Source organism: Lycorma delicatula, chromosome 2 (assembly GCF_047948215.1).
Source record: "Lycorma delicatula isolate Av1 chromosome 2, ASM4794821v1, whole genome shotgun sequence".
In the NCBI taxonomy this organism is placed as follows: domain Eukaryota; kingdom Metazoa; phylum Arthropoda; class Insecta; order Hemiptera; family Fulgoridae; genus Lycorma; species Lycorma delicatula.
In genome coordinates this window covers 36,564,844-36,579,992 of record NC_134456.1, presented here as the reverse complement: position 1 = coordinate 36,579,992, position 15,149 = coordinate 36,564,844, and the positions used below count along the sequence as shown (strand labels likewise).

General features: G+C 29.1%; 1 protein-coding gene across 1 annotated transcript in view; it reads left to right on the top strand.

Moving 5' to 3' along the window:
- Positions 1-13,727, top strand: part of LOC142320652 (RNA-binding protein 25-like) — an 87,715-nt gene extending 73,988 nt beyond the window's left edge. The window contains exons 16-18 of the mRNA XM_075358692.1: positions 1,937-2,097; positions 9,603-9,749; positions 12,253-13,727. Of these exons, the coding sequence (XP_075214807.1) occupies positions 1,937-2,097; positions 9,603-9,749; positions 12,253-12,345 (401 nt within the window). The 3' untranslated portion in view covers positions 12,346-13,727. The remainder of the gene's footprint in view (positions 1-1,936; positions 2,098-9,602; positions 9,750-12,252) is intronic.
- Positions 13,728-15,149: the final 1,422 nt, after the last annotated feature.

The following is a 15,149-nucleotide window of genomic DNA, read 5'->3' as shown; positions in this document are numbered from 1 at the left end:
TCCATAGTACAGTTTATCTAATTACATGCTCATAGTTATTTATAAAATAAATAAAACTTTATTTTCTTATTACAGTCGAACCTCTATATAACTAACCTTGATTTTACAAATTTTTTACTGCACTAAAACAAAGTTTTCTTGACAACAATCAAGAATGACAGGTTATTTTTATTGAACTGGTAAAGTGAAATTTCCCAAGATTCTCTTATAACCCATTAACAATAAAATTCTAACAAAAGATCTAAACACTTGTTCTGCAGTTACTGTTTGCCTATACATTAAGTAGCAGAATTTCCCAAAATCCTTTAACTAACGCAGAGCACTAAAATTACTGTGCAAACTTTTATCCACTTATTTACACTGCATAAACATAAATAAAAAATTTCAAAAACATTGTAACACATAGATGGATATTTCAGTGCATACATGTTCAGCAATAATTTTTTCAAAGAATCTCTGTTGAACAAATTTTTTCCTGGGATTCTTGATTTCATTTTATAAAGGTTTTAACTGTATTTGTTTATTTATTTTCTTTTTTAAAATTCTCAATAAACTTTGTTTTATATCTAGTTTAATTTTCTAGCAAACACTAACATACCCAAACATTCTGTACTCCACTTGTTATTATACTAAATTAGAAACAAGTTAATTGCTAATATAAACTAGAAGTTATTTTTAATGAATGAGAGCTTAAGAATAACTACTTGCATAATTTGAGATTAACTGATATTTACATGTAGCTAAAAAAAATGAACAAAAAGTACATTTGTTTTAATGTTAATAAAATGGTTGTTAATATTTTCTTCACCATAAGAAAAAAATTATATATGCACATTTTTGTACTGTGTGCTGAGTGAACATTCAAACTCTATTAACCAATACAGCACTTGCGGTGATAACTTGCTAATACCACCTTTTCCTGTAACAATGTACCCCTTGAGTCTTACTTGTATAAAATTTATAAAATAAATAAAATTTAAATTTTGTATTTCTTTCTTTTAAAAAAATTAGCATTTTTTTTCTGGGATGAAAAATGTTGATTAACAACTTCTTATCATTAGAATAAAATTACATTTTATGTAGCAAATGAAACCATTATTATTAGTGTAAAACTTCAGTTACTTTTTTATGGCATGTTGATCGTCAAACAAAAAAAAAAATCAGGTAAAATTTCTTTTAATTGGTATAAATAATACTTTAAATTTAGTTTACTGTGTATTTGTGTGCTGCAACTTTTATATGTAAACAAGTAATTGTAGATGATGTAATGTAAGATATCAGTCATTTCTGAAAGTAGGATAGCTATTCCCATGAATAATAATATTCAATATGAACAATATTCAGTGACACTTATACATGTGACACTTTTACTCTACTGCAGAGTTTTTACAGTTTTTGGATTAATTTGCATCGGTTTTATTTCTTTCTAGTATTTCAGACCTTGATTATTGCTTGTTAAAGCTGGTGTTCTTAAAATTGATGGTTTCATTTTTAACATCCTTTAGTGTTTTTTTTTTTTGAAACTACTGGCATCAAATACGTAAAAAACCTAATATTTTATCAACAAGCATTGCTTGCTAATTGCATGTTGAATTTTTAGATGTATATTATCATCCATATACTGTTTTAAAATTCATTAATGTTGCATTTTCGTTAAGATTAAGAAAATATATATATTTTATTTCTAATCTATTTTATCTGTATATATTTGTTAGTAGATTTTAAAGTAATAAATTTTTCAAATTGACAAAGAATTTTTATTTATAAATGTTGATTTACAATCTTCAATTTAACAGTGTAAATAAAGATGGACAAAAATTTTTTTTTAATTGTATCTAAACCCCTAGATTATTATCTTGTACTAAGTAAAATTATATTTTCCTAAAGTTTTTTTGAGATTTACTTACAGCAATGCATTTTTTATTTACCTTTCCAGATTACTCAGATGATAAGAAAAAGGTAAAAGAAGAAAAGAAGGAAGATTTAGCTAAGACACAAGAGGAGAAAAGAAAACACATTAAAACTTTAATAGATAAAATTCCTACTGACAAAAATGCTCTGTTTGCGTTCCAGTTGGATTGGGCTGCTGTAGATAATGTAACTATAATTTCTTATTAAAATAAAAATTCCCAAATCTTGGGTAATATTTTTCATTATATGCATTGTTGGATAATAGTGCTTAATAATGTGTTGCTTAAGTATCAGGTTGTCTTTTGTACTATGCTAAAGTGACTAAAGAAACCAGTTTCTGTAATAAGGATGTAAAGAGCATAAAAACATTTAACACAAGTTGAAATTAATATTTAATTAACTTTCAAAATTGTTCTACTGTATCATATGTAATTTTAAGGTGTGTAATTTTTATTTATGAAATGAATTAATTAGATTGGCAGTGCTTTTGTATTGGTAGTAGAATGTCACAGGTTTGACTATGATAATTCATGAAGTAGATCTAGCTTGTTTTGATAAGGTTTGATTTGGTGTAATGATATTCTTAGCTGACCGATATGTAGGACTGATTTATGAGCAAGGCAGATGACCTCTGACTCAAACTCTAATACTTAAATACGAGGGCAAGTCAAAAAGTAAAGTACAAATGTACTTTCATAAATGATACATGATGCATTATTTTTCAACATAATCCCTTCCTACTTTTTCTATGCACTTAATCCATAATTTAATAAGCTTTTGAATTCCTTCCTGGAAGAACGTTTTCAATCTGGTGTGCAGGAATTTTTCATCGCTTCTATGGCCTCTTCATCAAATCAATAAGGATTCTTTCGCAACTCTTCTTTTAATGTGCAAAAAAGATGAAACCTTCCATATCCCAGAATATCATCATCATCACCTTTCCTGCAGACATCTGAGTTTCGAGATTTTTTGCTGTGGGAGATGGTTGCTTCCACATTAAACTTTGTCGCTTATTCTTGGGTTCAAAGTGATGGACTCATGTCTCATCAGTGGATATTATTAGCTTAAGAAATGAGTTTCCTTCACCTTCGTAACATTTCAAAAGCTTCTGGGAAATTTTCAAACGATTCTTTTTATAGATGTTGGTCAATTGATGTGGAACCCAGCGAGCTCAGACTTTTCGAAAGTTTAAAGAATTATGGGTGTTTGAAAATGCTGAGCCATGGCTTACATTCAACTCACTTATAGTGTCATCAACTGTAATTCGTCGATTACAGAGAATCATTTCTTTAACCGTTTCAATATTCTTGTTAGTCTTTGAAGTGGAAAACCTACCTTGCTGTTCATCACAGAGAGAAATGCTACCATTTTTAAACCGATCAATCCATTCATAGATCTTGCTTCTACTCAAATAACTGAATAAGCTCTGCTGGTTTCACCCCTTCTGAATGAATAGCTAACAGTGAAACAATACCTTCAATGAAAAGTTGATAGAAGTTATGAGTCTTAGCAGAACAGTAATTACTGCCATACGTGCGATTTAGAGGGAAATCAAAATTTCCCTTTACTTTTTGACTTATCATCGTATAACAGTAATATTGCCAGACTTGTATAAGTGAACTGGAACTGAGAGCTGTGGAAAGAATACCTTTGCATAGTTTTTCTGGAAGTTCCTAATCATCTCTTATCATTGATACTGCAAGTATAATATTCTCAGTTGGTTTAGGTATATTTTAACAAAAATTACTAGTGAGATATTTTCCAGGATGAAATATTTTATCTGTTGATTTTATATAAATAATTTTATATTTTTTGTTGGTTTTTTATGTATACTTTTTTTTATATACTAAAGAAAAAATTAACTGTTGTTGAAGGTAGTTTTGGCCATCAGAATGCCTTTCTTATTCTAAAAAAAAAAATTACTCTATGACCTTTCCTGCTGACTAAATCTCAGTTCTTTTAGTGGTGGGTAATCTAAAGTATTGTTCCTACAAGTACGTGGATTCCATGGAATCCTGTGGTTAGAAAGAATGATGATGAGTATAATTGTGATTATTAATGATTGATTTATTTATTTGGTGATGAAATTTTATTTGATGAGATACTGCAAGGACTGTTTTTTGTTTTTCATCATGTTACCATGTTTCATCAAAAATGACGATTTGTTGATGATCGTCATAAACAATCATAAAAAAGTCCTTAACTTTGAAATTTATCCATAATTATTTCCAACCTAATTTGCTGTTTTAATAAATACAAAAAATTAAAGACCAAGAAAAAAAACATTAAAAATCAAAATAGTACACAATAAAGGGAATATGAATGAATGTAAAGTTAAATAAATTAAATTAAATTAAATAAGTTAAAAATAAAAGAATAATCAAAAGAAAAACAGCTCTATAAGAGATCCCAGAAAAAAAGGAGAGTGTATAGTTACATTTTTGTTTTGGTTTTCACTTTTGTTTATTTTTAGTTTTATAAGAATTATCTTAGGTTTGGTGAAAATGCTGCAGAATCAATTACAGGTCTACCTATTCTGTTTCTTGTTTGCATTCAAACATAAGAACACAGTTGGCTGACTACTTTTGCAAATCCACTTCTCATAAATTTTAAATCCAGTGTACCACCTAGTGTTCGCTACCCTTCATGCTCATGGAGTTTTGTGTGGAGTTTTCTTCTTTAGAATCAAGAACTTTTATGAGATTCCAGAGTTCAATATTTGAAATTTTCACACTTTTTGTTAGACATTGTTTTATCAAAGACCTAATGAAAAACCTAATGAATTCTGCATATTGGCAAGATAAAGTTCAAGATATTGGAATGGAAGCTTCTCAGCTTCCTCTGGAAATCCTGCTTTCATAATCATTTCATCACTGGTTAGGTCAGTGACCTATTCCGGATTTTTTCTAGTGTTTTAGGTCTTCCTCTATGATGCCCATCAACAGGTGTGTAAAAAAAAAACTGCGTAGGAATTCATTTAACGTGCATTCGCACCAGATGCTGCTATCATTTACTTCTATAATGGCATACTTCATTGTTAAAACTATAAATCCCCAAATCCTGATGAATATCCTCATTCCTCATCCCATCCATCCTTGTTTCATCCCTCAAACTCCTCAAAAAGGACATTTCTACAGCCTGTTTCCTACGTATATCCTTAATTTTAGGAACCCATGGTTCACTGCTATACAGAAGTGTTAAAACTGCCATGACGTTTTAACTGGCTTTGGACACACCTTATTCCTGAGGATCTTCCTAACAGTACCACTCATTAATTTAAACATGTTGATCTTCATTTCAACATCATTGCTATTGTCATAGGATATGTGGCAGTCCAAGCAGTCAAAGAAACACTTCCTCAATTATTTTATTATTGACCAAAATCTTTGATCTTACAGGCTCCCTTAAAACTAAAAATTTTGCTTTTAGAAGCTGAGACTTGGCAATTATACTGTTCTGTAACTTTACAAAATGTTAAATGTTTTACTGCAAATCATCATCACCACTTTTTGCTAAGATAGCCATAATATCTGCAAATAAATAATTAACATATGTCATTAATTAAAATCCCTTTTTAAGAAGCTAAGGTAGTTCCTTCCATAAATGGATCATGTTATTAAGATAAAGATTAAACAAATGGGTGATAATAGACATCCTTGTGTGACACGTAATTTATACATCTTATTTCTTTCCCATAACCTGCATTATGAAATTTTAATTTGTTGCACTAAACATATCTTGTTTCATTAGTTCACTGGCTTTACCTGTTTGTATATATATTTGTTAGTAATGACAGTTTGAAACAGGAATGCTTGACCTTCAGTGACAAATTTCTGTTTCATTGATATCTTGCGACATCTAGGTATTTCTGTTTCTGTTAAACATGTAAACAATGAGGAAGTCATTAAGCAGAAATTTTTCAAAATGTGGGTAACCGATGTTGCTGCTGGAATCTGTTAGCTTGTGATGTTTCCTCTTATATCATTCAATAATCTTTAAGAAAATCTGATACGAGCTTTACACTTCTCTTCTGTTAATGTTTTTTACCTTCCTTGAATATTACGTTAAGATATTATTAAAAAAAAAAATGAGTATCAAATAGTTAACTGAATCTACTGTTTACTCATTACAAACTTCATTCAAAGTGTTGTGAATGTCAGTCAGGTTTTTCACATAACCACCGGGTTAGTCTAGTGGTGAACATGTCTTCGCAGATCAGCTTTTATACATGGATTTGAATACTAAATTGTGGATACCGGTATTCTTTGGTGGTTGGGTTTCATTTAACCACACATCTCAGAAATGGTTTACCTGAGACTGTACAAGACTACACTTAGACTCATACATATCATCCTCAATCATTCTCTGAAGTAATACCTGGCGGTAATTCCCGGAGGCTAAACAGGAAAAATTAAGGTACTTTTCACGTAACATTAAACATAAGATCATCACTCTTCAGTCAGAATACCTGAGATGTGTACAGGGACCATTTCACTTATTAGTCTATTCAAAATCCCAAACACTAGGAGAGTAATGATCGCTTGCTGATTTTTCAAGTCTTCAACCACAACTGGTGCAGGTTAGCAGGTATGTCACATTGACATTATTTATGAACTGCCCCTTGTAATTGAAAAATATTGATTTAAAGGTAAAAAAAAATTAGTTATTTGTATTTAAAAAAGGTTGGTAGGCTAGAAAATTTAAAAAGGGAAATGGATAGGATAAATGTGGATGTAGTAGGAATTAGTGAGGTTCGGTGGGAAGAGATCAGGCGACTTTTGGTCAGGTGATTTTAGGATAATTAACTCAGCTTCAAATAATGGGCAGGCAGGAGTAGGTTTCATAATGAACAAGAAAATAGGGAAGAGAGTAGAGTATTTCAAAACGCATAGCGATAGAATCATTGTAATAAGGATAAAATCAAAACCTAAACTGACAACGATTGTTAACGTCTATATGCCTACAAGCGCCCATGATGATGATGATGATGATGATGATGTAGAGTGTGTATATGAAGAGATTGATGAAGCAATTAAACACGTAAAAGGAGATGAAAATTTAATAATAGTTGGAGATTGGAATGCAAGCATTGGAAAAGGCAAGGAAGGAAATATAGTGGGTGAATACGGGCTGGGCAAAAGGAATGAATGAGGGGACCGACTTATAGAGTTTTGCACGAAGTATAATTTAGTAATTGCCAACACCCAATTTAAAAATCATAATAGAAGAATATACACTTGGAAAAAGCCAGGCGATACTGCAAGGTATCGGATAGATTATACTTGGTTAAGCAAAGATTTAGAAATCAACTCGTTGACTACAAAACTTACCCTGGAGCAGACATTGATAGCGTCCATAATTTGGTGATAATGAAATTTAAATTGGGGTTTAAAAATCCGAAGAAAAGGTGTCAGATGAATCGGTGGAATTTAGAGAAGCTTGAGGAAGAGGAGGTAAAGAAGATTTTTGAGGAGGACATCGCAAGAGGTCTGAGTAAAAAAGATAAGGTAGAAAATGTAGAAGAAGAATGGGAGAATGTTAAAAAGGAAATTCTTAAATCAGCAGAAGCAAACTTAGGCGGAATAAAGAGAACCGGTAGAAAACCTTGGGTTTCAGACGATATATTGCAGCTGATGGATGAACGTAGAAAATATAAGAATGCTAGTGATGAAGAAAGTAAAAAGAACTATCGGAAATTAAGAAATGCTATAAACAGGAAGTGCAAACTGGTGAAAGAAGAGTGGATTAAAGAAAAGTGTTCAGAAGTGGAAAGAGAAATGAACATTGGTAAAATAGACGGAGCATACATGAAAGTTAAGGAAAATTTTGGGGTACATAAATTAAAATCTAATAATGTGTTAAACAAAGATGGTACATCAATATATAATGCGAAAGGTAAAGTCAATAGATGGGTGGAATATATTGAAGAGTTATACGGAGGAAATGAATTAGAAAATGGTGTTATAGAGGAAGTTGAGGAGGATGAAATGGGAGAAACAATACTGAGATCTGAATTTAAGAGAGCATTAAAAGATTTAAATGGCAGAAAGGCTCCTGGAATAGACGGAATACCTTTAGAATTACTGTGCAGTGGAGGTGAGGAAGTGATTGATAGATTATACAAACTGGTGTGTAATATTTATGAAAAGGGGGAATTTCTGTCAGACTTCAAAAAAAGTGTTATAGTCATGATACCAAAGAAAGCAGGGGCAGATAAATGTGAAGAATACAGAACAATTAGTTTAACTAGTCATACATAAAAAATCTTAACTAGAATTCTATACAGAAGAATTGAGAGGAGAGTGGAAGAAGTGTTAGGAGAAGACCAATTTGGTTTCAGGAAAAGTATAGGGACAAGGAAAGCAATTTTAGGCCTCAGATTAATAGTAGAAGAAAGATTAAAGAAATACAAACCAACATACTTGGCATTTATAGACCTAGAAAAGGCATTCGATAACGTAGACTGGAGTAAAATGTTCAGCATTTTAAAAAAATTAGGGTTCAAATACAGAGATAGAAGAACAATTGCTAACATATACAGGAACCAAACAGCAACAGTAATAATTGAAGAACATAGGAAAGAAGCCGTAATAAGAAAGGGAATCCGACAAGGATGTTTCCTATCTCCGTTACTTTTTAATCTTTACATGGAACTAGCAGTTAATGATGTTAAAGAACAATTTAGATTCGGAGTAACAGTACAAGGTGAAAAGATAAAGATGCTACGATTTGCTGATGATATAGTAATTCTAGCCGAGAGTAAAAAGGATTTAGAAGAAACAATGAACGGCATAGATGAAGTACTACGCAAGAACTATCGCATGAAAATAAACAAAAACAAAACAAAAGTAATGAAATGTAGTAGAAATAACAAAGATGGACCACTGAATGTGAAAATAGGAGGAGAAAAGATTATGGAGGTAGAAGAATTTTATTTGGGAAGTAGAATTACTAAAGATGGACGAAGCAGGAGCGATATAAAATGCCGAATAGCACAAGCGAAACAAGCCTTCAGTAAGAAATATAATTTGTTTACATCAAAAATAAATTTAAATGTCAGGAAAAGATTTTTGAAAGTATATGTTTGGAGTGTCGCTTTATATGGAAGTGAAACTCGGACAATCGGGGTATCTGAGAAGAAAAGATTAGAAGCTTTTGAAATGTGGTGCTATGGGGGAATGTTAAAAATCAGATGGGTGGATAAAGTGACAAATGAAGAGGTATTGCGACAAATAGATGAAGAAAGAAGCATTTGGAAAAATATAGTTAAAAGAAGAGACAGACTTATAGGCCACATACTAAGGCATCCTGGAATAGTCGCTTTGATATTGGATAGACAGGTAGAAAGAAAAAATTGTGTAGGCAGGCCACGTTTGGAATATGTAAAACAAATTGTTAGGGATGTAGGATGTAGAGGGTATACTGAAATGAAACTACTAGCACTAGATAGGGAATCTTGGAGAGAGCTGCATCAAACCAGTCAAATGACTGAAGACAATAAAAAATAAAAAAATAAAAAGTACTTAACAATCTAACTGCTGATATTTTTTAACTTTTAAAATGTATACGAGTATGACAATCTTAATTACATTGTTGCATGATTATAGGTACTTTCCTATATTGTATTTTTTGTTTTTAAAATTGTTTGATATATATTTTCTTTAATTGTTTCTTATTTTCTTTTCATTTAGCAACTAATGGAAAGAAGAATAAGGCCTTGGATTAATAAAAAAATAATAGAGTACATAGGAGAGCCAGAACCAACACTTGTAGATTTTATTTGTTCAAAAGTTCTTGCAGGAAGTGCTCCTCAAGGTATTCTTGATGATGTACAAATGGTAAGTAATACTCATTCATTTGATGTAAAAAATCTGTTTTATAAAGTATCTGACCTTGAGCAGTGAAACAGAAATGTTTCACATACTCAGCTCTTGAAAGTATGAATGCCATGATAACATACAGCCTGTTGTTCAGAATATTTATCATATTGAAATGCAAATTCCAAAACATCTTACTTTTAATGCCATTCAGCTGTCATTGTATATTTTGCACATCCTTTTGCTTTTGATTCTCAGATTATCATCATTTAAAGACCGATATTTGTAGATTGGAGAATAACTAGAAACCACATAGAAGCCATATCTGGAGAAGATGTGTTAAGTGCATCTGGGTAGTTGTTGCATTTTTAGTTAAAAAGTTATGGTCTTGTTGAGAGGCATGGAGATCTGTAGATTGGAGTTTCCTTTTTACAGTTGTCACAGGTTTGATCTGTTATAGTGAACAGCATTTTGAAGACTGTGGAGAAGTTGGGTCAAAAATATTTGTTAATTGAGTGTCTAGAAAATTGTTTTTATACTATTCTATTGGTTGTCGAAAAGTAAAATAATATAACATTTTGTTTATCTGATTGTTGATAATTTCTTGTTGAAATTTTGCCCTTTAGTTATACCATTGTTTTTAAATTAATGTATCTTCATAGCACCATTGATGAATACTTCCTGAATCATACACAGCCTTTAGCTTGGGTTTTACTGATCTTTGGTAAAACTTGACATGACAGCATTAATATAACTAAGTATGGATTAAAATAAATAATATATAAGCATACATAAAATGTTTTAAAACTCAATTTTACCAAATGATAATGGGACTATGATTTATCCAGTTTTAACTTTTACCATTAAGGTAACAAAAATCACTTGTGCAGCAGGTCTGGCAATATTTTGCTTTTTTAACTCTAGGTTTTTCTCATTTTCTTTAACTCGAAAAAAAAAACACCAGTTGGATAGTTTCTGAAGTGACTTCGTTTTTATTTTATATTGTGCAGTTGATAAAATATGAGTATTGTGGTTAGTAATAGTTATACAAAATTTATTTTATGAATACAGATATCCTTACGTAAATTGGAGGCCAATAATCTGTCAGTCTATTATTAAATGCTACTTAAAGAAAAGACTTAAAAGTATAAACTATAGTAGTTTTTATTTCACTTTGATTCTAACCATTCCTGAATATTAACACAAATTAAACACATATTAAATCTAATATTGGTTAAATTTAATAGAATTTGTGCATATAGTCAAAGTACTCTTAAAACCTAGGTAAAAGTTAATTTAGAAGTTCATAAATTTGTTGGTAGAAGGACAACTATAATCCTTGGAATTTTATTAATATGTAACTAGATGAAATCTAGCACCAAGCTGGTAGCATGAATAGTTTTTGATGATTGAAACATACTTATAAATGTATATAATATGTAATGTATGTAAATATATTCACATGCATTTTTTCATGCACAGTGTGTGTTTTACTACTTTTCACTAAATTTCCACTGCATTACTTTTTGTCAGTAAAAAAAAAAATTTTTTTAAATGACTTAAAATTAGAGGCTCACGTGTTGTGTACAGCTATCATTACCAAATATTCAGTAAATGTATTCAATGAATAGATTCATATTCATTGTATTCAATGAATAAATTGAGATCGATGAAATAAGTCAGAAAATGCCTGGTTAATCTTGACATTAGTAGACATGTTGACATTTATGTAAAACAGATAAATGCATTTTATTAGTTTGTTGGAATCCTATTGTGATAATCAGTGTGTGTGTGTTGTATAAATAACTAAAAGAAATAGTAGTATATCATCCGCTGACTAAAGATTTGAAACTGTTTTTTTCAAATTTATTCAGTGTGCTTAAAGGGAAAAAGTACTATTTCAAAATTTTTATTTTTCAAACTGAAAATTTATGATTGATGAAGTAGATTCAATTTTTTTTTAATGTTGAATTTAATATAAAAAAACTAATAATGTACATCTAACAAACATACTTTCATTAAATATTTTTTTATGTACAGAAGAAGTGTGAAAATCTTCTTACACTTTGCCCCATAGTCTAAAAAATTTGTATCTTTTCCTCATAGTTTCAGTTTCAACAAGAATAATTCCAATAATTAAAAAAGAAGTAAATATTATACTTCATTTTTGACATCAGAAAGGTAACTGTTTATAGTGTGATCTGGCAGTCCATGTAACAGAAGTTTTTATGTTTTTTTTATTCTTGGACGTACCATATTTGGTGCAAAGGTGTATTTTCCCCGTGATCTCATCTCTTGTACACATATACCAAGTTTGGACATAACATAATCTTTTTTCTTCATCTTTCTTCTTTTTTCTTTTTATATCACAAAATATAATTTTTTTTTTTGTTTATACGTGACTTTTTTTTTAAATTTTAAGAGCGTGTAAATGGACTTGAATTATAATGTTTGATCCTTTTCTTTTGTAGTTTTCTTTTTTAATAATTTTCTTATAATTACATTTGTCATTATTTTTTTTCAGGTTCTGGATGAAGAGGCTGAAGTGTTTGTTGTGAAAATGTGGAGACTTTTAATATATGAAATAGAAGCTAAGAAATTAGGGTTAGTAAAGTGAATTTAAAAAGAAATGTAGATAGTGAACTTTTTTAATAATTAAAACACTAAAAATTCATCAAAGTAATTTTGATGGAATTATAATTTTGGCCATAATGGTCATTATTTATTAGTTGGTAACGACTAATATTTTAATATTTAAACAGGATTATTTACTGTATTATATATATGTATGTATTAAACTTTATTGTATTTATAACTTAATAATAAATATCATTAAAAATAGTGATGAATTAATAATGTGTCTCTTCTGTTAAATATTGTTTGCTTGTTTAGTTATGAAGTCAGAATATTTGTTGAAAAAACTGAGCACTTTGATAAATCTGTCAAAAAAAAATTAGAAAAACAGTCCAATTTCAATTACAAATAGCAATGTAGAAATGTCATTTTATTTTTAAAATAATTAAACAAATACTTCTTTTGTAAAAAAAAAAAAAAAATATGTCAGGGGCTGGTAATTTTTTAAAAACTTCTCAGGGTTGTGGTTGTTCCATTTTAATGAAGTCTGATTTGTTATGATCTGTTAAACTTGTCAAAAAAATTACCAGTAAGACTGATAATTCTGTACCGCATGAAATGGGATATAAGTGAAAATTTTTACTGATGTTATTTAATATTTTCCAAGAAAGAAATTTCAGATATTAGAAATATATCACAAAATTATGTTTTTAATATAATTTTTTTTTGTATATTACAAAATTATTTTTTTTATTTGAAATTATATTTCAGATATTTTTTTTGTGACGTTTGAAAATATTTGTAGTAAATTTTATTACATTTTGTAGTTGAAGTTAAACCCTGCTTAATTTTTTAAATTCTTACCTTTTATTATTTAATTTTATTTTTATTGATGCATTTAATCTCTAAATAAATATGTTGCTGTTAAACTGTATAACATTTCAAAAGTACTTATTCTATGTTATTTCATATTGTGATTAATCACATACACGTTCATTTTAATATAAAAAATTTATTTACTGTTTGCGATCATGGTAAGACCATGGTGATGGTATTACCATGTTTACTTAAATGGTAATTGTTGTAGGTTATTACACTTGTATTGACAGATTACTGCGGTTGTTTTTCGAAAATAATAAAACAAAATTGAAAAGGCAAAAAAACCACTACATATTTTATTCAATTATCTGTGCTCTTAATTGTGTTATATATGTTTATTTATGCATCCTTGAATAATCAGTAAGTATTTTTACTTCTTATGTTTGTATGAGTTTGCTTTGGAGAAATAGATTTTGTTTATGTAATCGCCTAAATCAATTTGTTCAGATTTCTACTTTAGAATTGGAAAATATGTTAGTTCTATAATATTTGTAAAACAACTATACCTGTTCTTTAGGTGAATCAATAAAAGTATTTATTATAATAGTTCTGACCTATTTTGGTATCTTTTTCTGTTTACTAATAGCTGTGTTTTCTGTTTCCGGTCACGACTTTAATTTCTGTATTTTGTTAAAAATTTATCTTTAGATAGTTATGTTTGTGGTGAAAATAAAATACGTGGTGTTTTGTTAACATGAAATATTGCAAAGATGTTTCTATAGGATAGTGTCTCATTAGATAAAAAAAAGACTAATTTTCAATGTAAATTTCTTTCCTCTTTACAGTTATTCTGTATGTTTCGGATTATACATAATTTTTTTATGAATTAACAGTTTCTGGTCCGTTTTAAATTATTTGTGGTTGAAATACAACCTAATTTTTAATAGATCATTAAATGTTTTTCTATGTAGCTTAATAGCAGAATTTATTAAATCAACTATACAATCTGTCCAATCTTAACAAGTTTCCATAAGCCAAAAATATAGCATATAAAGCGCAACAAAGGGGAGTAAATTTGTTTAAATGTAGTTTGGCTGTTGTTGGACTGTTTGCAAAGTTCACCACTTGTGCTATCTAGCACAAATATTAGTATAATTAATGCAGCATTTCTGCATTGTACACATAATAAATCATGTTTGAGTGTTTTTTAAATCTGTATTTTTTACTGTCAGAAGTTTATTACCAATTTAATATACATTAAATTGGTATTTTTCTGTTAAATAATTTTTTTCATAAGTAAATCTTTTTTTTAATTGTAATTTAATGTATTATTGTTATTATCATTATTGCTGACTGTTAGGCAAAGTAGTAGCGTGTCTGCTTATACAGAAGGTCCTGAGTATGAATTCAGTCAGGTTTGGCATTTTTTCACATGCTGTAAAATTTGTTTCTTGTAAAAAAAAAAATTAGTAGGGTAACTGTAATTTGGCACAAGCTTGTTATGACAGAGAGAGAGAGAGAGAGAGAGAGAGAGTAAAATAAATATTATTATTAAAGCTATTGTTAAAAAAATTATAATTTTGATAATAAATTTATTCCATGTGTGCATCTTAATTGTTAGAATAAACAGTTATATAGTAGACTTAAATATTTTGTGCCAGATCAAAGCATATAAAACTATCAATCATAAAAGCATAAAACTGTAAAATCTTATTATGTTATATAAAAAACTATATGATAAATTAGTAAAACAAATCACAGAATTATATAAAGTTATTATTATGCACCAAGTATATTCAGAAAGTAAAAAAACATAGAATAAAAATTTAAATGAATCTTTTCTACGAAATAAACATTTGTTTAAAATTTGTTTTTTTAAGAACTATACAATTCTTACATTACTTTTTTTAACGTAGTTCCACTAGTATTGTGGTATTTATTATATACTGATTAATAACTATCATAGTGTAACAGAATGAAAATTCTGTGAATTTAATATGTATGTATATATATATATATATATATATA